Below are 24,635 nucleotides of genomic sequence, written 5' to 3'. Positions count from 1 at the left end.
CCTCCCAGCCCTCCACAGAAACCCCACTGGCACCCAGACCACCCAGCATCTGCCAGCTCATGGACATTCCCACAGGTGACCATCAAGGACACCATCTTTGACTTCCCACCTTATTATTCACACCCATTTGCTTGTGAGATTAAAACTGCCTGGACTAGGATCCAGACTCCTTCATTTTGAGCACAGAAGCCACTGGTGACTCTCTGACAAGAAGACTATCCACAAGAATCTCTTTTCATCACACACACACAGTATCACAGTATCATCAGGGTTGGAAGAGACTTCACAGATCATCAAGTCCAACCCTTTACCACAGAGCTCAAGGCTAGACCATGGCACCAAGTGCCACGTCCAATCCTGCCTTGAACAGCTCCAGGGACGGCGACTCCACCACCTCCCCGGGCAGCCCATTCCAGTGTCCAATGACTCTCTCAGGGAAGAACTTTCTCCTCACCTCCAGCCTAAATCTCCCCTGGCACAGCCTGAGGCTGTGTCCTCTCGTTCTGGTGCTGGCCACCTGAGAGAAGAGAGCAACCTCCTCCTGGCCACAACCACCCCTCAGGTAGTTGTAGACAGCAATAAGGTCACCCCTGAGCCTCCTCTTCTCCAGGCTAACCAATCCCAGCTCCCTCAGCCTCTCCTCGTAGGGCTGTGCTCAAGGCCTCTCCCCAGCCTCGTCGCCCTTCTCTGGACACGCTCAAGCATCTCAATGTCCCTCCTAAACTGGGGGGCCCAGAACTGAACACAGTACCCAAGGTGTGGTCTAACCAGTGCAGAGTACAGGGGCAGAATGACCTCCCTGCTCCCTGCTCCGTGGGCCTTGGCTTCTCCCAGGCTTACTTATCCCCCTCCCAGCCAAGAGGAACCCCCTGGTGCTCTGGTTCCTCCTGGCTGGGAGGTGACCTCCGTGGTGTGCACCACCCAGCTGTGTTTCCCCTCCATGTTTACTCACTGATCTCCAGCTGCCTCTGGATCCTGCCCTTGCAGCGCTCCCGGTAGTCGGTCTGTGTGGCATTGTACTCCGACATCACCTCCACGAACTTGCGCGACAGCGTCGAGTGCTGCAGGGGGGAGAGGAGGAGACAGTGAGGGCTCGGTGCGAGGCAGAGACCTGCCCCCCCCCTGCTGCAATCACAGAGCTGGTCTGGTTGGAAAAGGTCTTGAAGATCTTCTGGAGCCCCCAACACAAGAAGGACATGGAACCATTGAGGCGAGTCCAGAGGAGGCCACAAAGATGCTCAGAGGGCTGCAGCAGCTCTGCTATGAGGACAGGCTGAGAGAGTTGGGGCTCTGCAGCCGGGAGAAGAGAAGGCTTCGAGGAGACCTTGGAGTAGCCTTCCAGTATCTGGAGGGGGCCTGCAGAAGGGCTGGGGAGGAACCATTTACAAGGTCTTGCAATGACAGGGATGAGGAGTAATGGGTTTGAACTGGCAGAGGGGAGATTTAACTGGATGTTAGGAAGTTCTTTACAGTGAGGGTGGTGAAACACTGGCACAGGTTGCCCAGGGAGGCTGTGGATGCTTCCTCCCTGGAGGTGTTCAAGGCCAGGTTGGATGAGGTTTTGAGCGACCTGTTCTAGTGGGAGGTGTCCCTGCCTATGGCAGGGGGTTGGAAGTGGCTGAGCTTTGAGGTCCCTTCCAACCTAAACTATTCCATGATTCTATAAGATCCTCCAGTCCCAACTGTTAACTCAGCACCGCTGCAGTGATGCTGCCCTGGAGCCTTCCCTTCTCCAGGCTGCACAATCCAAACTCTCTCAGCCTTTCTCCACAGCAGAGGTGTTCAGGTCCTCAGACCATTTTTGTGGCCTTCTCTGGATCTGCTCCAACAGGTTTGTGTTCACCATGTGCTGGGGAGCCCAGAGATGTGCATAGTGTTCCAGGAGGGGTTGAGGAGCCCGAAGCAGAAGGCGAACATCTCCTGCCTCGACTTGCTGGCCACGGGGTGGTGATGCAGCACAGGAGACACTTGGCTTTCTGAACTCTAAGTGGACGTTGCTGGTTCGTATCTGATTTGCCACCCACCAGTATCCCCAGTCCTTCTCTGCAGGGCTGGTTTGCCTTTCTGGAGAAGGCAAATCTAGGGCACAGTTTCAAGCAAAGGCAGCTCTGATAGTGTGTCAGGCATGAAACACTCCTGTACCTCTTCAACCCTGCAGCAGAAGCAACAGCATGTGAGTGACTGGCCACATCCAACTTGCCTGTTCTGGATGTGTCAGGTGTGTGCAAGCTGGGAGCAGTACTGCTGTGGGGAGAAGAAGGTTGTGTTACTCTAACCTCACCCCATGGGCTGCTTGTGCAGCACAACTCAAGCAGTAGGGAGCAACAGGAGACACAGAAATGGCAGAAGGTGAAAGGAGAGGAGATGGTGGAAAAAAGAGGAGAAGAGGACAATCAGAAATGATCACACATGAAGAAACTGACATGGTGAAAAAACCCCCAATGAGTGTTCCCCCTCTAGGACTTTCACAGCTACCAACGTGGCCTGAGCTCACTCTTAGACAGTTACAGCTCATAGAGAGCTGAACTCAGCCCTGCTGAGCTGGAGCAGCTCCCAGAGTCTTTATGCAGAGGAGGGATCAGTGCAATGCAGCATCTCTGCAGGGTCAGATGCCCCCGGAGCAGCTCTCAAAGCCTTTAGGCAGGCAAGGACCAGAGCAATGCAGCATCTCTGCAGGGTCAGACGCCCCCAGAGCAGCTCTCAAAGCCTTTAGGCAGGCAAGGACCAGAGCAATGCAGCATCTCTGCAGGGTCAGATGTTCCTGGTGCACACTGGAGCTCAGCTGTTCCTCTACCCTGTGTTGGTACACCTGGCGCAGCCCCAGCCAACACCTCTGTACCTCCAGGAGTCAGCACTGGAGGCATCTTGAAGCAATACTTATGTTTGCTTTGCAGCTATTCCAAGCCAGCAGCAGCTCAGTATTTATGGCAGAGCCTCAGCACAGCTCCCTCCTCTGCTGGCAAAGCTCACACAAAAGCCTGCCCCAAGCAGCTCCAGCTCCAACAGGCAGCCTCTGCTCAAGAGGTGCCTGACCCAAAGCAAGGTCAAAACAGCTCCTGAGCATCGTGGCTTGAAATCTAGCAAAGAGGCCATGTGCCACCCAAGCAGCTCTTCTTCTGCCTTTTCAAAGCTGTTTTCCTAAAATTCTGTTCCTTCCTCATTCAGCTGGAAAGCATCAACATGTGTTGATCTGCAGCCAAATATAGCCTGGGTGTTGGAAGCTGCAGCCCTTTCTGCTCGTGGGTGCACCACACCACACCCCTGATACTCAGGAACTTATTTTGCTTGGTGTTTATTTTGCCAGACTGTTATTTTATGTTCCCACAGGCATCCCACATCCCTACAAAAGGCATTGGAGCTCTGAAGGAACGCTGAGTTTCCTGTGAAATGGGCTGGGAAAAAAAACCAGGGTGTTTTAAATGGCTTCCTGACATTAAATAAAGCTACCTGAATATTCAGAGTAAACACAAAGCATAGCAAAATGTACCTTGTGTTACAAAAACCTCCTTATACAGAAATACTAACTGAAGTGAAGGAATGGGCTTGTTCCACCCAGGGTCAGCACCTCTTCACTCCCCAAAGGTGGAGAAAAAACAGCCCAGGTTTTGCAATTGCCAAGCTGAATTTCCAGAGAGCTAATACAGGTTTGAGTATCCAAAGAGGGCTTTGAAACCTTCCCCCCACAGTGTACACTGAAATCTAGGAGATCTACAATGACCCCAAGAAACTGGAGCCAGACTCTTCTTGGAGGTGCACTGGGGGTGCACAAGGGACAATGGACCAAGCTGCAAACACCATCCTAAAGGTGGCCAAACACTGGACTGGGACCTAAAGGACCCATAGACTGATGCCTGTGGCGTCTCTATCCATCTGGATACTGAGAACAAGGCCATGAGCAACTTGATGATGCTGGCACTGCTCCGTGGCAGGGGCTGGGATCTCCTGAACTCCCTCCTCACCATATGCTGTGCTCCCTCAAGAAGAAACAAACCTGGGTGCCAGATTTCTGGTTGGGCTGTTTCTTGTCCTTGGATCTCCAGGAGCCCCAAGGGGCATCATCACACACAGCCCATGCCAGTGGCAACAGCCCCATTGCAACACGGTGACCTCACTGAGGATCTGCCCCACGCCACCAGAACAATCCCAGTCACACCAGTAACACACTGGGCATGGGGTGAAAAACAACCCAAGCAAGAGCCAGGGATGTTTTCACACTGATGGTACCCTCAAGCCAGGAAAAACTGCCTCAACACCAGCTCAGTGTTCCCTGGGTGACAGCTCCGACGCTCGCATCGGTCCCGCTCAGCCCGGCAGCGCCGCTCGCCAGCCCTGCCACAGCTGTCAGCTCCCCTTAGCCACAGCGCATGGTGACAAGCACAGCCAGCGACACGACGCGGGCACAGCACCGCTCTGTGCCCAGCTCACCTCCCAGCCTCCATCCCAGCCTGTGCACACGAGCATGCACGCTGCCCAGGGGGTCTCACCATGGTGCCAGCACCCCCGGGAAGGCAGAATCGCTTAGGATGGAAATGACCTTGCAGATCCTCGAGTCCAGCTGTGGGCCCAGCACTGCCAACTCCTCCCCTAAACCGTGCCACTAATAGGAAGAGGCTGAAAGAACCCAGAGTTGGAGACCACTTGGGTGAGCAGACCAAGCCCCAGAGCAGTATGCTCCAGCACCCACCTTGGCCCCCCAACACAGGGACTTCAAGCTGCAGCCCCAAGCTGCTTTTCTCCCCTCATAGCCTTGAGAAATGCTCCAAAATGACCAAATTTCTCCCCTGCAGAGCCTGGAGGAATGCTCAACAATGGCTAATTTAGATGAAAATCTCCCACTTCCATGACTGAGTGATCTATGGCTGAGAGTTGGGGTTGTGCAGCCTGGAGAAGACAGCTCCAAGGAAACCTCATAACAACTGCTCAATGCTTTTTAAAAGTGACTTAGGAAAAAGAGGGAGAAAGGCTTTTAACCAAGGAGTGCAGTGACAGGACAAGAGGCACTGGTTCTAGACTGAGAGAGAGTAGGTTTAGCCTGGCCATAGGTTGTTGTATCATGGGGGTGGTGAGACACTGGTATAGGTTGCCCAGAGAAGCTGTGAGTGCCCCAGCCCTGGAAGTGTCCAGGTTGATGCTCTGAGCAACCTGACCTAGTGGAAGATCAGGCAGGAAGCTGGGCTGGGTGAACTTGGATCACTTGCACCCCAAAGCATCCAATGACTCTGTGGTGGAGCAGAGCCCTGAATCCCTCTTTCCCACACACCAGGATGGTGCCTGAACCACAGAGCTTCACAGAGCCAATCTAAACCCTGCTCAAACTCATGGCCCTGGGACACACAGCACAAGTTTGTGGCCACCTCTAGCTTCCTGGGACACTGCAGAGGTAATACCTTTGCCTGGGAAGCATGGGCCCACCAGAGCCAACACCAGGGACAGCAGAGGGACTTGCTGCTGCCCTCTTGTGCCATCCTTAGCCCCAGCAACTCTTCCTGCTTGCTCTAGAGGAGTCTTTCTCTTGCCCCATCTTGGCAGAGGACTGGCTCTCCACTGCCTCAGGCTCAGCCCCACATCCTCTGGTGCAGGGCTGGGAGGACACAGGGCTGGGAGCTGCCTCTGCAGAGGTGATCCATTAATGTCACTGCTGTATCGATTGGGCACCGACTGCGGCAGGGCAGAGCAGACTGAGCCAGTGGCTTCCCAGCCTGGAAAGGTGATAAACTACAGACACCCAAACTCCTCCAGCCTCACTGCAGAGGGCTCAGAGAAAGAAGGATTCTTATGAGCTGTCTTTGTCTGTAACCTCCCTGCAAGAGCAGCAGATCCATGCCTGGACCCCCAACCCTGGGTTCTGCAGAGCAATGCTGGCAGCTCCCATTGCCTTTATCACTTCAATGGTTTGCTAAAACATGAGAACAAGGCCTTGCTTCTCTGCTCTCAGATGCCTCACCCAAGTGTGATATTTCCCACTGAGACCCCACAAACATGATGGGTTGCAGGAGAGAAGTGACTCTTTCATCTCTACATGAGTCAGAAGCTTTGGAGTCCAGGTAGCTGGAGAGAGAGCAGCACTAAAGTCAGACCCCATGGCAGGGTGCAGCAGCACCCAGGGGTTTGCCATGACTTGGGCATACAACTAACAGTGGATGGTCTGATCCTGCCAGCAGGACCTCATCGCCCTTCTACAGCAGTGCCAGGTTCACCTGTCCTCAGAATGGGTCTGCTGGAGCATCACCTTGGTGCCCTCAAAGCAAGCAGCACCCAAGCACACGTACAAGGGACACAACCCACACTTGAGAAGGGACAACCCCACAAAGCCAACACCAAGCAGACACAACATCTCTCCAGAAAGACCCTGGAGGGAGCTGCTCCATCAGAGGAGACACACAGATGACAGGGGAAAGCCACTGCCAAACAGTTCATGCAGTCAAGTTTCTGCCTCTCCTCCTGGCAGATGGAGGATCTGAAGCTGTGAAAAGAAAAAAATCAACCTTCTTTCCCCATTACCTCCCCACAAGAATTCTCCCACATTTCCAGCCCCTTGCTGAGTAGCATGGCCAAGCTATGCCATCTCCACATGAAACACTTGTTTGCTCTGTACACTTTCTTTGGGGACAAAGCATCTCCTGTCTAGTGCCAATTCTTCAAGATAAAGTAGCTCAGCTCTTAGAGCTCAGGCCATGGCTGATGAGGAATGGACTCCATTAAAAAATGCCATGGTCACGCAGCAGAAGCTGCCAACCCAGCACAAATTCACTCTTGGATCCACTTTTCTCCACCAGCTGGGGCTCAGGATGTGTTTCTGGGTGCAGTGTCAGGTGTGACCTGTCCTCCCATGCCAGGTGCAAGCAGAACAAGGCAGCTGCAGTCAGCACAGTCTTGCACATGTGCTGGGGTTACCCCTGCCACTGCCTGCCCCTGCCTGATCCAGGCACCAACAGAAGCCACCAGAGCTGTGGCCCTGGTCTCCCCCTGCCTCCATCCCAACGTGCTGTGTGAAGCTGTGATGTCTGAGACAATCCCAGGGCTCTGACTTCAGACAGCGAGCACAAGCATGTCCTGTTGTCACAAAGCACACATCGCCGAGGAATGCAAGCCCTGCAGACCAGGGGAACCTTGTCCTGAGACCTCAGCTCATCAGCAGTCAGCTGCTGCTGAGTGAACCTGAGACCTGTCAAGATTCTGCAGCCAGGGGTGTGTGAAGCACTTGGTGCCCAGCCATTGGCCTTGCCAGGACCTCACTGACTGCACTTTGTTGGTGTTCTCAGCCTTCCCACCAGCACCCACTGTGGGCATCAGAGGGATATCTGTGACCTGTTCTCAGCTCCCCACTGCCTCAGGCCAGGACTTGAGCAGTACCCAGCAGGAACTTCTGCAGCAATAAGACCTTCTCACTGCAACCAGCTGCTCCTGAGAGAGAAAAACCTCTCCACAAGACACTCCAACACTTCTCTCATCAATTATTTCTAAGCTATTTCTTGACTTTGGGGGAATGTGAGGGGAGTTACTCAGACCTGTAAGACAATTCAGGCTGGAAAGAACTTGAGGAGGTCAAGCAACTGGCAGGGTCAATGCTTTCCAACTTCTGGCGTGTGCTGTTGGTTGCTGGGACGAGCCCCATGTCCCTCACCCCCTCTCTCTTCTAGAGCCAGCATGCTCCAGCCCACTTTGGCTGCAGACAGAAGCACAAGCAGCAGGACTGTTCACTACAACTGAGCATAATGCAGCCTTGGGACCACCTGAGTGGAGAAGGAGGTGCACCCCATCTCTGTGTCTGGATAACCCTGCTAGAAAGCCATCAAAAGGAGGTGCCAGTTATTGGTGGCTTCATGGGAACAACAGGAAGAGTTGTGTCTGGTGTCTCCTGGATTGTGGAGCCAGACCTATGTCCAGTGGAGGAGCAACCACAACTCCAACAGGGGAGAACACTCCCAGCAGGCTGCAGATCTGCACAGTACTCTCTGCCAACCCACCCATCTTCTTAGGTGGAGTGAAATCTGAGGTGAGTCACTCAGCTGCATCAGCAGGCCCTGCTTTCATTTATGAGCTGCTTAAGCATCCTTTCAGGCACTACAGAAACACAGAGAGACCTCAGTTTATGAACACAGTGGTTCAGACATCTGGCTCTCCTCCCACGGCTGCTGCTTCACAGGACACTTTGCTCCAGTCGAAACCACCTCTAGTGAGAGGCTGAGGGGTGCAGAAACCTCCTCCCTGCCTGTCCACACAGACGCCCAGCTGAAGCCGATGCATGCTGCCCTCCCCTCCATGGCTCCCTCTGCACCTCTTGGTGTCACAGGTCCCTCAGGATGGCTCTTTCACTCATCCATTTGGGAATGTGCTGTGCTCCTTTGCCCAGCATTTGCAGACCAGGACTTGACTGCTCTAAAGCCAAGCAGAAGCTCCTCTGCCGTCACCGCCCAGGCTCCCGCAGCTGCCTGCAGTCGCTTCCCATCCTCCCCAGCAGACTCACCTGAGTCTTCCTTATCCGCAGGTCAGCAGATGACCTGTTGAGCCCTTCCTCTTGTTCAATACTCTGCTCAATACCTGGTTGGGGGAGAAGGACACTGATTATTTCAAGGATGTTTAGAGAAGGAAAAGGGATTGTTTGGACTGCAAACGACTGAAGCCCACGAATTGAGGAGCATCTGGCACTGAGCAATGCCCAGCTCCTGACTCAAGCTCACAAACTGCTGCTGGAGTGGCAACAAAGCCTCATTTCACTGCTGCCAAGCACTCAGTGCCTAGCCACAGGCTGAGACTTGGTGCTCTTGAGGCAACCCCTAGACTGGCGGGCAAGGATTGCAGCACAAAAACTGAGTCTGGTCTCCACCTTCTGCTGCTCAAAGAAAATGGAGAGCTGCTCTCCCCCTGCCAGGCCAAGCAGGAGGAGGAAGCCCAGAGCTAAAATGGCTCTGCAAAATACCAAAGCCTAAGACTTCTCCAGGGACCCTAAAAATAGCCAGTCTGCCAGCTGCCCAGCCTTGCTCAGGGAGGACCCACCAGGCTGGAGAGAACGAGCTTGCTGAAGCCTCCTCTGCAGCAGAGGTCTGCCCTCTGAATTATTCCCAGGAGTGAGATGAATTCCTCACTTGTCCAAAGACCATAAATCCAGCAGGGAAAAGCACTGCCCTGCTCAGCATCTCGCTGTGGATTGGGACATGGGGCTGCAGGGCAGGAAGTTTGGCACAGAGCAAGGCAGTGCAGACCTACTCCTAAGGCCAGATCTAGACATGCTAACTCTAAAACATAAATTCAGAGACCTTAAAAGCCTGGAGGAAAGTTCCCATCAGCAGGCTGGCAGAGATACACATCATTATGTAGACCACCAGCTGTGAGCTGGTGGCATCCCTTGAGTTTGGTGGCATTCCCAGTGCAGATGTCCCCTGGCCTGGCTGTCCCTGGAACTTTCCACACTGGAGCAGGTCCCAGGAGCCCATCATGGGGCAGCAGGTTCCTCCTAGAGCAGAGGCTTCCCATTCCAAGGAGCTTCCCATCACTGTCTGGCATAGCAGGGCAGAGTGCAGGACACCACCAGCAGTTTCTGCTGTGTGCTGCTTAGCAAGGGTGGCCCCACAGCAACACTCTGCAGACAGCAGCAGCACTGATAGGAAGACCATGGGCACGGGGTACCCTTGGTGGTGCTGGCAGGGGATGTCCAGCAGCATTGCATGCTCCAGGAGAGTGCTGGAGAACATCAGCACAAATTCTGCCCTCCCTCCTATTCTCTCCTGGAACAAATGTTTGTGCAGAGCAGGGCAATGAAGCTGGGGAAAGGCTCAGAGAATAAATCACAGAATCATAGAATCAACCAGGTTGGAAGAGACCTCCAAGCAAATCCAGGCCAACCTAGCACCCAGCCCTGTCCAATCAACCAGACCATGGCACTAAGTGCCTCATCCAGGCTTTGCCTGAACACCTCGAGGGTCAGTGACTCCACCTCCTCCCTGGGCAGCCCATTCCAATGCCAATCACTCTCTCTGGCAACAACTTCCTCCTGACATCCAGCCTGGACCTCCCCTGGCACAACTTGAGACTGTGTCCCCTTGTTCTGTTGCTGGTTGCCTGGCAGAAGAGCCCAACCCCACCTGGCTACTGCCTCCCTTCAGGTAGTTGTAGACAGCAATGAGCTCTGCCCTGAGCCTCCTCTTCTGCAGGCTGCACACCCCCAGCTCCCTCAGCCTCTCCTCACAGGGCTGTGCTCCAGGCCCCTCACCAGCTGTCCCTTCTCTGGACACCTTCCATCTCAACATCTCTTGAATTGAGGAGCCCAGAACTGGACACAGCACTCAAGGTGAAATCTTACAAGGAGCAACTGAATGAGCTGCAGCTGTTCAGTGTGAAAAAGAGGAGGCTAAGGGCAGACCTCACTGCTGTCTACAGCTACTTGAAAGGAGGTTGTGGAGAGGTTGGTGCTGGTCTTTTCTCACAGGTAAGCAGTCACAGAACAAGAGGGAATGACCTCAAGCTGCCACTGGGTAGGTTTAGACTAGATACTAGGGTAAAAAGTGTCCCAGCAAGAGTGGTCAGGCATTGGAATGGGCTGCCCAGGGAGGTGGTGGAGTCACCAATTCTGGATGTGCTGGGGAAGGACTTTTCAGGATATGAGGAAGGACTTTTCAGGATATCAGGGAGTGACAGGACTAGGAGGAATGGAGCAAAGCTGGAGATGGGTAGGTTCTTCACCATGAGAGTGGTGAGAGCCTGGAATGGGCTGCCCAGGGAGGTGGTTGAGGCCAGGCTGGATGAGGCTGTGGCCAGCCTGCTGTAGGGTAGGATGTCCCTGCCCATGGCAGGGGGGTTGGAACTGGCTGATCCTTGTGGTCCCTTCCAACCCTGACTGATTCTACAATTCTAAAAGTAATTTGGATGTGGTGCTTGGGGACATGGTTCAGGCTGAACCTTGCAGAGCACATTTCTTGGTTGGATTTGGTGATCTTGAGGGTCTTTTCCTACCTGAATATTTCTGTGACTCTGTGATCTAGAACTTCTCTGACAGGTCCCACCCCACACAAAGGTCCCAGCCCACACAATGCTTCTCCTCTCAGCACCATGGCTGCTGCCTGCCCAGCAGCTCTGACCAGCAACTGGGCTTCCTCCACACTTGTCACAAAGCAGTCCCTGTTCCCAAGGAACACTATTGGCAAACATTGGGCACTGATGATAATTAATGAAATCACATTTTCCCAAGAAGCTGGTAATTAGAATTAGGCACTGTGTGAGCAATGCCTGTCCTAACCAAGTCAGCTCCCTGTCAGCAGATGGTGTTTTTATCAGGCCTGTTTTCTCTCTCTCTCTGATCATGCTGGCCATGAGGAGATCTGGGACAAAGCACAAGGACTAATCAGCTGTTGCTCCAGGTAAATATGATGCCAGTGAGTCTTTTCTGGAAGAAGGAAACAGAAATTGGAGCCTATCCTGCAATCCTTCAGTTTCTCAAAGCTCCCTGAAAGTGCAGAACAAAACACCTAGGGAAAAGGATTTTTGTTGTGCACAGGTTCAAACCAGTTCCCCACCTGGACACCAGGGATCCCAGCATGCCTGATGGGGAGACTCTGGTCGATGGGAGGGGATCCCTGGGTCTATGAAATAGAGAAGCTCTCCTTCCTGGGTCTTGCTGAGGTTGTGTGTCAGGAGGGCAGCAAGGGGACAGTAGATGTACAAGTCTCCTCCTGGCAGGCAAGGGACATGGCCACACCAGTGGTGACAAACCTAACAAATGCTTCCAGATGTATTAAGTCCTCCACGCCTGCAGGGCCCCCACAAAGCCCTGGGATGAGGGAGAACATCACTGCCATGGGGGAAGCAGCAGCTGCTCTCCCACTCTCAGGCATGGCCAGGTTCTTCTGCAACAACCTCAACCAAATCCTGCTCTGATGCCCAAGACCACAGCAGGCAAACCTGAGCTGCACTGGCATGACCTGCCTCCTGACAACCCCCTAAATTCCCTGGGGTCCAGTCTTGGGTTCTGGGCTCATCCAAGCCATGGTGGACTGACAGCCACCTTGTCACTCCCTGCTTGTCAAAGAGACTGATTGACTCTTCCAACGAGGGACCCTAGCGGCTGTGTTAGCTGTGCTGTGTCCTTGCCCTGCCCAAGGTGGAGGCATGCTGAGACAACAGGGCATGCTGATGGGCCAGGATAACCTTCCCTGAGCCTAACAGCCCCTTTCTTCTCCACCACCTGCTGCACAGAGCAGGAGCCAGGGCAGCAAAGCTGCCTGCCCCACAGCAGCACCGCAGGCAAATACTCACTCTTTAGTTTGGAGCGCACTTTGTTCGCCGTCTTCTTTATGTCAGACATCAGCTCCTCCAGCTCCTCCTTCGTTTCTGGGCAGAAAGGAAAAAGCAAACATGGGTGCATTAGAGGCACTGCTAAAAACCTGCTGCTCAGACCCACAGCACCTGGAGACCCAGAGCTGGGAGCACTCCCACCCCCAGACTGGCAGCACTTCCACTGAACGCATTCCACTGGATTCTCCTCCCAGTCCTGGGATTGGAAATATCCCTGCTGCTGGCTGGGCAAGCAGGAGCTGCTCTGTGGGACCCCCTGCCCACACAGCCCTACCCTGCCCCACACTGAGCACTCTGCAGAGAGTGGGAGGGATACACAACCCACAGTGCTCGTTCTTGAAGCGGAGAGACACCAACAACCTTCTGCTCACCACGGGCTGATCGCTGCAAGCCCCTGCCACACCAGCCAGCCCCCCCCAAGGTGTTACCAAAGGTCAGTCTGGCAACCCCTGACTGCCAGGCAGTGCGTGTGTGGTCACTCCTCAGCCTGAATTTGCTGCTCTTGGCAGACAAGTAGGGGCTGAAATGGCCACAAACCTTCTTAGAAGCCTCCCTAGTGCCATGCCTCAGGAATGGCTCCGAGCAGCCCAGCACTGGTGGGAAAGGGTAAAGCAGTTCTTGTGTTTCAATGAGCAGAGGCACAGCTGTTCCATATCAGCCAAGCACAAGCAAGGCCCTTCCTCCCTGTCCCCACAGGCACCCCAAGCAACCTGTGCATGGCTCCCACTGGGAGAAGAGCACTGCTGAGCATGGAAGCAAGATCCCTGGAAGCATGCAAGGTGAGGTTGGACAGGGCTTTGAGCAACCTTTAAGCAGGGAGATGTCCCTGCTTAACACAGGGGAGCTGGACTGGATGATTTTTATGGTCTCTTTCAACCCCAACCACTCACTAAGCCTCTACTCTCAGGCAAGTTCCTTTCCCACGAAGCAGAGTGTCCTTGAAGGAGTCAACACATGGAGGTGTGAGCTGTGCCACTGTGCTTCTGAAACTGCTGGCCCAACCCCTCTGGGCACAGCACCCATGCCAGGCACTCAGAGAATCACAGAAACATCCAGCTTGGCAAAGCCCCTCAGGATCACCAAGATCCCTACTCTACAAGATTCACCTTAAACCATAGCCCTAAGCACCACATCCAAACCACCCTCAAACACACCCAGGGTCAGTGGCTCCACCACCTCCCTGGGCAGCTCCTTCCAGTCCCTGACCACTCTCTCTGTGAAAAACTTTTTCCTAATGTCCAACCTAAACTCCCCAGTCTCAGCTTGAGGCCATTCCCCCTTGTTCTGTCTCCAGTTACCTGTGAGAAGAGACCAGCAGCAGCCTCTCCACAATGTCCCTTCAGGTAGCTGTAGACAGCAATGAGGTCTCCTCTCAGCCTTCTCTTTTTCAAACTAACCATCCCCAGCTCCCTCAGTCACTCCTCATCAGATTGATTCTCCAGGCCCTTCCCCAGCTTCATTGCCCTCCTCTGGACCCACTCCAGCACCTCCACATCTCTCTTGTATTGCAGTGCCCAAAACTGAAGACAATACTCAAGGTGTGGCCTCACCAAAGCCGAATGCACTCAACCATGCTCTGCTAGTACAACCCTTCATGCTGTGACCCTCTAAAAGGCTGGGTGACACCAAACACCCTGTGCTCACCCATGGCCTTATGGCAGCCAGGAACATCACTGTGCACCAACCATGGAACCACCCCACCCCAAAACTCAGCGGTGATGCCGGCACGTCGCAGCATCTCCAGAGCCAGCTAGTAAAGCAAGTACAAACCACCTGCCATTCCAATGGGATTTCTGGGAAACGCTGCCACCCCTCATGCTCCCTCTTGGTTTTGATGAGATCAGGACTTAATTGAATAAAACTTTGTTGAATAGACTCTAGGCACATCGACTGAGTCATGCCGATGGCTGCGGGAGCTCTGCTGCCGTACGCTCCCAGCTGCCAGTCACAGGCATAATGAGGAAATCACAGTGATGGGAATGTGCTGGGGGAAGGTCACATCCTATCGACAGCTGAACACATTCCTGACTCAGAGCTAAGAGCTCCAGCACCACTGGGAGAAGGAGGAAACCAACGCGGCTGTGATATCTTCACTCCAGGCTCCCGGTGCGTGTCGGAGGGAGCCAACACGGCGGCGGCACCGAGGAGGTACAGTGAGCTGTCTGCTAGAGAGAGCAAGGGCAGGCAGGGCATGGCTGCAGCCTGAGTTCTCATTTGAGTGACTAATTGTTTCTCTTCTGCCCATTCTTGAAGGCTCTTGTATGTAAGGAACCAAAGAAGCATTGAGTTTCAGGTGCAAAAGACCCTCAGGGTGATTGAATCCAACCACTCTCTAACTCTGCCAAGGTTGGTGCTAAGTGTTCCTCAGCACCACATCTCTGCCTCTTGGAAACACCTCCAGGGATGGGGATTCAACCACTTCCCTGGCCAGCCTGTTCCAGTCTTTAAGAACTCTTTCAGTGAAGAAGTTTCTTCTTCAAAGAACCAAATGAGGCTGGGCTGAGTAACTCCTTGCACCCAGAGAGGCTGGGGTCAGCTGAAGGGGAAGCAAGACCCAGGAGTGTGAGGGACAACAGCCTGCCACCAACACAGGGATGAGCCAGGAGCTGGGCTTGCTCACCTGGAATGGGGAAAGCAAAAGGGGTTCCTACACTGCTGCCTATGACTACCCAGCCAGAGGGCAGAGAGAAGCTGGAGCCAGACCTCCTGCTGATCCTTTAAAGTGACCTTCAGCTTCTTGCTAGTCCTTAGAGTTGACCTTCAGCTCTTTGCTGACGCTTGGAGGTGCACAGGGACAGGACAAGTGGTGATGGACCAAGCTGGGACACACAAAATGCAAATCAGATATTGGGGAAAAAAAACCTGTCATTGTGAAGGTGACCAAACACTGGAGCCACAGAGGCTGTGGAATGTCCATCCTTGGGATACTCAGCATGTGGTTGGGTGAGTAATGGACCTGCTGGGGGGGTATAATGAACCAGGGAACACCAAGGCCCCTTCCTATTCCTATTCACCTAACTCACTGATAAATGCCTCCTGTCAGTTCAGCCTGAGGGTTGGGCTGCAGTGATGCTACCACAGCAAGCAGTGAGCATGAATGAGCATCCCCCTGAGCTGGACACTCGGGAAGAGGACAGGACCACACGGATGGATGGATGGATGGAGGGAAGCAGGCAGCTGGGCTGCCTTCCCTTCAAATATTCCCAACTGAGCATCAGGCAGAAAACACTCCTTCTGGCTGGCTTTGAGTCACAGGACACACGAGGATTACTTGGCGACCTGGCAAGCACAGGCTTCCCAGACAATTATTTTCACATCCAGGGCGTCTGTTTAAGTGACTCACTCGGATCTATTTAACCATTCACGTCCAGCAACAGCGAGCTGAAGAACCACAACACCTCTGCTGCTGCAGCCAGAGTCACCCTGGCGAGCAGAGCAGTGCAAAGCGGTAGGATGTGATGCTGAAGAGGACAAGCCAGGCTCCCCACATCCCACAGCCAAGCAGGGATTGTCTGCTGTGCTGCTCCTCCTGGCACTAAGCATGCCAGGGAAGCAGGGATGCTCCCATAGCTACCAGCTCTATAGGGCTGTGCCCTCAGTTCCTGCAGGGAAGGAAGTTTTGATCTAGGGTTGAGCCCTTTGTCATAGAATCTTCTCTGTTGGAAGAGACCTTTAGGATCATCAAGTCCAACCATTAACCCAGCATTGCCAGGTCACCACTTAGCCACATTCCTCAGCACCACATCTACACAGCTCTTGGATCCCTCCAGAGATGGGGACTCCATCACTTCCCTGGGCAGCCTGTGCTAGGACTTGACAGGAAGACATTTTTCCTAATGTCCAACCTAAACCTCCACTTGAGGCTGTTCCATCTCTTGTTACTTGGGAGAAGAGACCAATCCCCACCTGGCTCCTGCCTCCTTCCAGGGAGCAGTAGAGCACAAGAAGGTCTCCCCTCAGCCTCTTTTTCTCCAAGCTGAACAAGCTCAGTTCCCTCAGCTGCTCCTCACCAATCCTGTTCTCCAGACCCTTCATCGCCTTTGCAGCCCTTCTCTGGATGCACTTCAGCACCTCAATGTTTTTCTTGCAGTGGGGGGGCCCAGACTGAACCCTTTATTTGAGCTGCAGCCTGACCAGTGCTGAACACAGGAGGGTGATCACTGCCATGGCCCTGCTGGTCATATACTTTCCATTTCTCATCCCTAAGAAGCCCTGAAACCCACTGTGACCTACCATGGAGAGGAGTCCAGGCAGTACAGAGGAGGCAGAGGTGCAGGCAGCAGTGGGAGCTCTTTCTCCTCCCTCTGCCAATAGCAAATTGGGCAAACACCCAGCCCAGGCTGGCAACACCACCCATCTCCAGTACAGCCTCAGCTACTTGGGAAAGAGGAAAAAACAATCCCCTGTGTTTTCCTTCCCTGCAGCTTCCCAAAAGCATCCCCCATGCAACGGGAAAGGGGACAAAGAGAAGGAAGTGACACCCAGAGCTGTCACACAGGATGTCCCTCAAGTCTAGGGGGTTGGGACACCTGCCCACAGCCAAACACTCAGCACCGTGTTCACCATCATCAGTAAAGGAGGAGGAGGGAAAAAGCCTCCAAAGCAGCCAGCAGCAGGCAGTTAGGCAGCAGCAGGCAGGCAGCAGTCCTCCATCCTTCACAGCTAACTGCAGGGGACTGACACCACGCCTGAGCACCACTGTGAGGGTGACTTTGCACACTTCTCAGCCACCAAAGCCACCCCCTGCTGGGATTAACAAACCTTCACCTCTTTGTGACCTGCAGTTCTTCACTGACAACGACCAACCAACCTAATCAAGAGAATTGCAATTCCCATCTCCTCCCTAAGCCAGGCCCCTGACAAAGCTGGGAAGAAGGATCCTCTTGGCAGAGATTTAGGTCTATTAATAAAAAAATTCAAGCAGGTCCTGCCCATGGTTCCTCCAAAGAAACTTGGGAAATAAACCTCTCTTGCCTTAAAACTTTGCCTCTCAGGGTTTAGCACGGATGTGCCTGTTTATCTCAGCACTTATATGTTTATGAGATGCAGGTTACCTTTCCAAGGTGAATGCAGAGAGGAAGCCCAGCCCTGGCAGCCCCAGGAACTGTCTGGTGTCTGGGACCAAAGCAGAAGAAGCTTTCCTAGGGATCTGTGGAGTTGTTTGAAGCATTTGCCATAGCATTTCACAAATTTCAAGTAATAAAAATGAAACCTGTTTTAAGAGCCAGAGGGGAGGAGAACTGCTAGAAAGGCTGTTCCAGCCCCTAGCTGGCAACTGCTGGCCAGTCAGCCTCAGCACTGTGCCCAGTAAGATCACTGAGTAGACCCTCCTGGAAGACATGCTGAAATACGTGGATGAGAGGGAGGGCATGAGAGGCAGTCAGCAGTGCTTCACCAGAGGTGAATCATGCCTGGCTGAGCTGGAGATCTTCTGTGATGGAGTGACTACATCAGTGGACAAGGGAAGAGCTTCACAGACTGCATTGGGTTGGAAGAGAACCTCAAAGATCACAGAATCAACCAGGTTGGAAGAGACCTCCAAGATCAGCCAGTCCAACCTAGCACCCAGCTCTATCCAGTCAACCAGACCATGGCACTAAGTGCCTCATCCAGGCTTTGCTTCAACACCTCCAGGGACAGCGACTCCACCACCTCCCTGGGCAGCCCATTCCAATGCCAATCACTCTCTCTGGCAACAACTCTCTCCTAACATCCAGTCTAGACCTCCCCTGGCACAGCTTGAGACTGTGTCCCCTTGTTCTGTTGCTGGTTGCCTGGCAGAAGAGACCAACCCCCACCTGCCCACAACTCTCCTCTGAGCCTCTCAATGCCCTTCCCATTAGCTCCAAGGTGGCACTGAATGCCATCACAAGCTGTCCCTTCACTGCACACTCCCATCCTGCCTGCAGTCACACATAGCTCCCTGGGATGCTCCAGGATGGATGCAGGGTGCATTGGGACAGCAGTGCCGGGGCTCACGGGGAGCAGAGTGAACCCAGCCCTCCCCACAGACACTCAGCATGCAGAAGTACCAAGTAAAGCTGCTCAGATCTATTTTTACCACACCAAACCACACTCTTTGTCTTACCCTCCTTTTGCTGTCTCGATCGAATTCCACCTCAAATGCTCCACTATTTTGCCCAGAAGCAAGGTCGCATTAAGCAGTCAATAATTATCCTGCTCATTCCCTTGCTCTGTCTTTACAAAAAATTGAGGCTGTGCTACTTCCCAGGCTCCTGATGCCCATGAGGGATGTGGAGACTTATTGGAAATCAACACTAACAGCAGAGGCACTATCTCACACCACCTTACTCAGCTGTTGGAAAACTTCCCAATCAATACCCTCAGGTAAGACTGGGATCCAGCAGAGTCTATTTTTGATACCAAATGTTTAGCAACAACCTGACTTTGTGTTGGAAGGCAGGAATTTAATCATCCTAAGACAGGCCACGTGTTCTCTCAAACACCCAAAATAAGTGTTTCTCACGACTTTCTGGCCTGTCTCTGATATTCTCCCATTTTCCATTACTTGATGCACCAAAACAGCTGAGAGCTTTACTGCCCTTCTTTAAGCACGTCACAGAAAATTCCTCTTGTCCTTCAGGCTGGTGCTGGCTGGGTTTTCCAGACCCTTCCAACTCCCAGCTCTGCTTTCTGTGCCACTGGGAGAGGATGGGAAAATACTCTCCTTGTCCTGGCCACATAGGGGAAAATTAAGTGCGAATCTTAAAGGAAAACTCCAAAAGGAGGAGTTGGAGAAAAGTGATAAGAAACACAAGGATGCAGCAGAGCAGGAGCATCCCTCCCTTGACCTGCTGGACACACTGCTGGTGATGCAGCCTAGGAGATGCTTGGCTTTCTGTGCTGCAGTCACCCACCAATATCCCTCAGTCCTCCTTTGCAGGGCTGCTCTCCATAGAATCAACCAGGTTGGAAGAGACCTCCAACATCATCCAGTCCAAGCTATCATCCAGCCGTGTCAAATCAACCAGACCATGGCACTAAGTGCCTCAGCCAGGCTTTACCTGAACACCTCCAGGGACAGCAACTCCACCACCTCCCTGGGCAGCCCATTCCAATGCCAATCACTCTCTCTGACAACAACTTCCTCCCAACATCCAGCCTAGACCTCCCCTGGCACAACTTGAGACTCTGTCCCCTTGTTCTGTTGGTGGTCGCCTGAGAGAAGAGACCAACCTCACCTGGGAACAACCTCCCTTCAGGTAGTTGTAGACAGCAATGAGATCCCTCCCTCCCATCCATCCATCCCTCCTTCAGACTGTGCTGGTACTTAGGATTGCCCTGACCCATGTGCAGGACCTTGCACTTGGCCTGGTTGAACTTGATGAGTCTCCTGTGCCCTGATAGCTTTATTGCCAGCACTCTGGCTGTAAACTAAAGCACCTTCACCCATCATTCTCTGTTTACCCTCACCTCCATTGGGAGGTTGGCTCTAATCCACCCTCAGGTTAGTGTTCATCATGTGATGAGTGTTGTGACCAGACTGTGCTCACCACCACCCCAGCTCATGCTACTTTCTCCCCATCCCAGGAGTAATGCTGGTTTCTCTCATCCTTTTCTAGAAGGTAGTCACTGAATCAGACTGAGTTATAACAAACCAAAACAAACCCCAAACCACAACAACACCAAAAAACCCTCAAACCCAAAAAACTTCAACAACCCCCCCCCCAAAACCCATACATAAAAAAATTACGATAAAAACAGGTTTGGATATCTCCAAAACCCAGAGCCCAGCACAGGAAGCTCTGGAGGGCAACTGACCATCCCAGGCTATGTCAGATGCCACTCTACAGGACTCCACTATCACACATATGCTACAAGCCTACACCAAGACCTACGTCAGACATCTCTCCTGGCCTGTATGGTGGACCAGTCTCCTTGGACAAGGGCAAGTACAGCTCTGCTGGGAGCAAAAGGAAAGGTCCCCCAAGTCTACCAGCAAAGCTCACTTCTGCATGACCCACCATGGGCAGGTATTTGATCCAGGACACACCATGGCTCTTCCTCAAAGCAGATGTACCCTGAAGGCCCCATTTAAACTGTCCAGGATGAGAGAGTGAGTCCAAGCTAGAGAGTCTGCACCAGCGAGGGGTCTTGGCCACCGAGCAGATCAAAGGGTGGTGGAGAAGGAGGGCCTGACCCAGGGACTGAGTCTGCAGGAGGAGCAAAGTCCTTCACCCGGGCACAAGGTGATGGGGATCACATAGGGTGTTCTGGTTTGGACAAAGAGGAACAGGGCTTTGAGCTGAAAGGCAGCCAGCCAGGGAACTGTGGAAAGGTTATTTTTAGAGCTGCACATTTCCATGACAAAGAGCAAGTATTACCTCGAGCTGGAAAGAAAACCTTTTCTAGCACCGGTGGGCAAAAATGACCCAAAGAAGTCCTACTACCCAAGGCTTCAGCTGTGACAGAACACTCCTTGAGATGCTGTTATTCAGCATCTCAAAGCAGCAAGTGAGAAATAAAGCCCCAGAAAGCACCCAGAGAAGAGTTCAGACACCTCTGCTGCCCAAGCCAGCATTTTTTTCTTTCAAAAAATGCCTTGCTTTAGGTTTTTATCAGGAGGCTTTAACAGCAGCTTAGGTCACAAAGTGCCACTAAAGAGGCAGCAGGAAACGGATCAGAAACATCAAAAAGGGAAAAAATCCACCTCAGAGGATCGGGCACTTGCTTTGGCATCGTTTTTGTAGAGTCATGGACTCACAGGATGGCTTAGGTTGGATGGAACCTTCAGAGCTCATCCAGTCCCAGCTACACGCAGGGACAGCTCCCACCAGCTCAGGTAGCTCAGAGCCCCATCCAACCTGACCTGGAACACTTCCACAGCTCCTCTGGGCAATCTGGGACAGTGTCTCACTGCCCTTACCACAGAACGTTTCCTGCTTATGTTCAAACTGAACTGTTTTGCCAGGCCCTTGCCTGGAGTGGTGCTGGCATTGGCTGCAGAGCCCTCACAGCTGCACTGCCAAGCACCCACTGAAGAGCCTTCGGGACAGAGCCAGCTCTGCCCAGCTTCAGCAACTGCCTTCATTCACTGAGGCTGGCAACACCCAGACCCTCCGGGCCTCACCTGCCGGGGTGAGCTAGTAACCACAGCAGCAAGTCAGGGTTTGGTCCATCCATGCCCTCCTGCACCAACATCTCCACGGGTAAAAGCAAGGCAGCTCTGTGCCCCCGCAGAGACACGCGCTGGGGCTGCGCCCGGTGCCACCACCCCTGTCACAGGGCTGCCTTGCTGCCAGGCTCCTCGGCTTCCTCATTTACAGAAACTGGAAGGGAGCTACTGCTAATCGAGCAGTCCCCCTGACCTGGCTCAGCAGCAAGAGATCGCACCGCTGCTGGCCGGAGCCCACCCTCCGCGCTCAGGGCAAGAGCAGCAGCGGCCGATCAGCCTTTGCTGCTACCATCGCCCAGCATCTCCCCATCCATCACCCCTGTGACTCTCGACGTGCTGAGCTCTTCCCCATCCTCGGTGCCCTCGCTGGCAGCAGCCCGGCGGCGGCGGGCAGCGCCGGGAGCCGCGCAGGCAGCGCCGGGAGCCGCGCAGGCAGCGCCGGGAGCCGCGCAGGCAGCGCCGGGAGCCGCGCAGGCAGCGCCGGGAGCCGCGCAGGCAGCGCCGGGAGCCGCGCAGGCAGCGCCGACGTGCTCGCCGGCACGGCTCGCTCCAGCCCCCCACCCGCCCCGGCACGTCAGCCACCGGCGTCACCGGCGTGTCACCAGCCACCGGAGCGCTCCTTACGGGAGAGCAGGGAACAGGGAATCCCGAAAGCAAGGGGACCACCGTGAGCAGCGAGGCTTGCTGAGGCTCCCTGCTTCACCTCCCGAGCTGTCCCGCGTTGTCCTTGCTCAGTGGCCCTCAGGGAAAAGCAGGTTGCCTTTGACTGCTCGAAATGAAAACGGAGAAACTGGGAATGGTGGGAGGAAGGGAAGAAAAACAACTTGTCCTGAATGGGGAAGACAAAACAGAGCAGCTCGAACAAACAGAAATAACAGAGACCCTCCACAATCACTGCAGAGCACCCACTGCAGTGGGTGACTGCAGCACGCAGAGGAAAACAGGATGGATGGATGGAGGTCTGGGAATGCACAGAGCAGCTGCCAAGGGCTCACTCATCCTCCTCAGCTCTTGCATAGGAAATATTTTTGTGCACTGTCTCATGGTGGTCATAGCACCACAGACACGTTTAAGTTGGAAAAGATCCTTAGGATCATCAAGTCCAACTGGTAATCCAGCACTAAACCATGTCCCTCAGCATCACATCTATGTGGCTTTTCAGTCCCTCCAGGGATAGTGACTCACTGTCCTGGGTGGCCTGTTCCAAGGCCTTTCCTCCCCACACTTCCTCCTTGGGCTCATCTCACTCACTCCCCTCCTGGCTCCATATCTTGGCAGCCTCCTCCAAAGCTGCCCTCCTCCCACTACATCAAACTTGTCCTGCTCCCACTCTCTGTCTCCCATAATTATGGCATTATGGCTTTTCCCAGGCTGCTCCCTCTCCACACGATGGAATTCACCCTCCCCTGCCACTTGTCTCCAGATTCCTTTCTCTGCCAGGATCTGCCTTCCCCAGTGGCAGCACTGCTCACACAAACCTCATCAGTCAGCTCTGCCTGAATCACCTGCTGCTGGCAGCTCTCTGCCCAGCCACCACTACCTGTCTCCAGCTCTGCCCCAAGTACCTGCTGCTGGCAGCTCTCTGCCCAGCCACCACTACCTGTCTCCAGCTCTGCCCAAACTAACTGCTGCTGACTGCTCTCTGCCCAGCCACCACTACTTGTCTCCAGCTCTGCCCCAAGTACCTGCTGCTGGCAGCTCTCTGCCCAGCCACCACTACCTGTCTCCAGCTCTGCCCAAACTAACTGCTGCTGGCTGCTCTCTGCCCAGCCATCACTACTTGTCTCCAGCTCTGCCCCAAGTACCTGCTGCTGGCAGCTCTCTGCCCAGCCACCACTACCTGTCTCCAGCTCTGCCCCAAGGACCTGCTGCTGGCAGCTCTCTGCCCAGCCACCACTACCTGTCTCCAGCTCTGCCCAAACTAACTGCTGCTGGCTGCTCTCTGCCCAGCCACCACTACCTGTCTCCAGCTCTGCCCAAACTAACTGCTGCTGGCAGCTCTCTGCCCAGCCACCACTACCTGTCTCCAGCTCTGCCCCAAGTACCTGCTGCTGGCTGCTCTCTGCCCAGCCACCACTACCTGTCTCCAGCTCTGCCCAAACTAACTGCTGCTGGCTGCTCTCTGCCCAGCCACCACTACCTGTCTCCTCCTTCACAGGCTGAAATAATCTCTTTGTAATTTCACTGCTGAGCAAGTGAAGCCCCTGCTGCATCTCCCTGTTGTCCCATATGCAGTGGGCAGAAGGTCCTCATCTCCCTTATGAGGAAAGGCTGAGGGAGCTGGGTCTCTTTAATGGGGAGAAGAGGAGACTGAGGGGTGACAATAAGAGACTGCCTCTGCCTCTCAGTGAAGAGCAGACAATGCTCAGGAAAAGGAGCAGCAACCTCCAGCTGTTGCAGGTGTGACAAAAGCACTGCTGTTGAGCACATTTCAGTGAGGTGGATCTAAGACAGCTCAGAAGCACAATTAGTTTCAGGCTAGTTGAAGGTTTAAATCAAAGCAAAATGTGCAAGGCAGGAGAAGCAGCAAGGAGAGCCTGCCTTTGTTTCCCTGCATGGCCAAGCAGGGCTGTAGGAGTGTACCACAGCCACACCATCAGCCTGGACTGAGGGAGCAGATGATTAAAGATTTGGTGTCAGATTGAGGGGAAACAAAATGATGAATGAGTGTCATGCAGGATCACTCCTGGGTCGAGTTCAGCTCAGTATTTTCATTAAGAGCTTGCAGGCTGGAGGAACATCCACTCAGCAGCTCGCAGAGGCGGCACAGAAGAGCTGTGCTTGCTTCACCTATCTGATTTAAAGACACACTTGATTAACGACAAAACCAGGCTCAAAATTCAATTACAGACATCCTGAAAAAGGACAAATCTCAGCTGGTTCCCATGGAGAACAATAATCTAATGGCCCAGTGCAACTCCAGGACCTTCTGTCTGCTCGTACACTGGGAGGAGGTTAGATGAGAACCAGCAAAGAAGGCAGCAGTCGGTGGATGGATGATTTGTGGCAGGGAACAAAGATATTCTTTTCTTGGGAGACAGCAAATCTGAGCAGGATTCAGGTAGAAAACTGCATCCCTGAGCTCCAGGTAGCATCAAGCTGGGGGTGGGCAGTGCAGACACAGATGAGGGCTGTGGTCCCACCTCCGAACACATTGACCCTGCATCCCAACAGCACTTCCACTTTTCCCAGACGATGGTGTCGCAGGGAA

The 24,635-nt window shown here is 53.7% G+C and overlaps 1 protein-coding gene across 1 annotated transcript in view; it reads right to left on the bottom strand.

The window, feature by feature from the left end:
- Positions 1–24,635, bottom strand: part of STX1A (syntaxin 1A) — a 73,321-nt gene that overhangs the window by 10,460 nt on the left and 38,226 nt on the right. The window contains exons 4-6 of the mRNA XM_064166104.1: positions 12,250–12,324; positions 8,468–8,541; positions 953–1,061 (exon numbers count right to left, since the gene is read on the bottom strand). Of these exons, the coding sequence (XP_064022174.1) occupies positions 953–1,061; positions 8,468–8,541; positions 12,250–12,324 (258 nt within the window). The remainder of the gene's footprint in view (positions 1–952; positions 1,062–8,467; positions 8,542–12,249; positions 12,325–24,635) is intronic.

The sequence above is a fragment of the Pogoniulus pusillus genome, chromosome 27 (genome assembly GCF_015220805.1).
Source record: "Pogoniulus pusillus isolate bPogPus1 chromosome 27, bPogPus1.pri, whole genome shotgun sequence".
NCBI classification, from domain to species: Eukaryota; Metazoa; Chordata; class Aves; order Piciformes; family Lybiidae; genus Pogoniulus; species Pogoniulus pusillus.
Note: the sequence above shows the minus strand (reverse complement) of the source record. Positions and strands in the feature narration are given on the sequence as shown.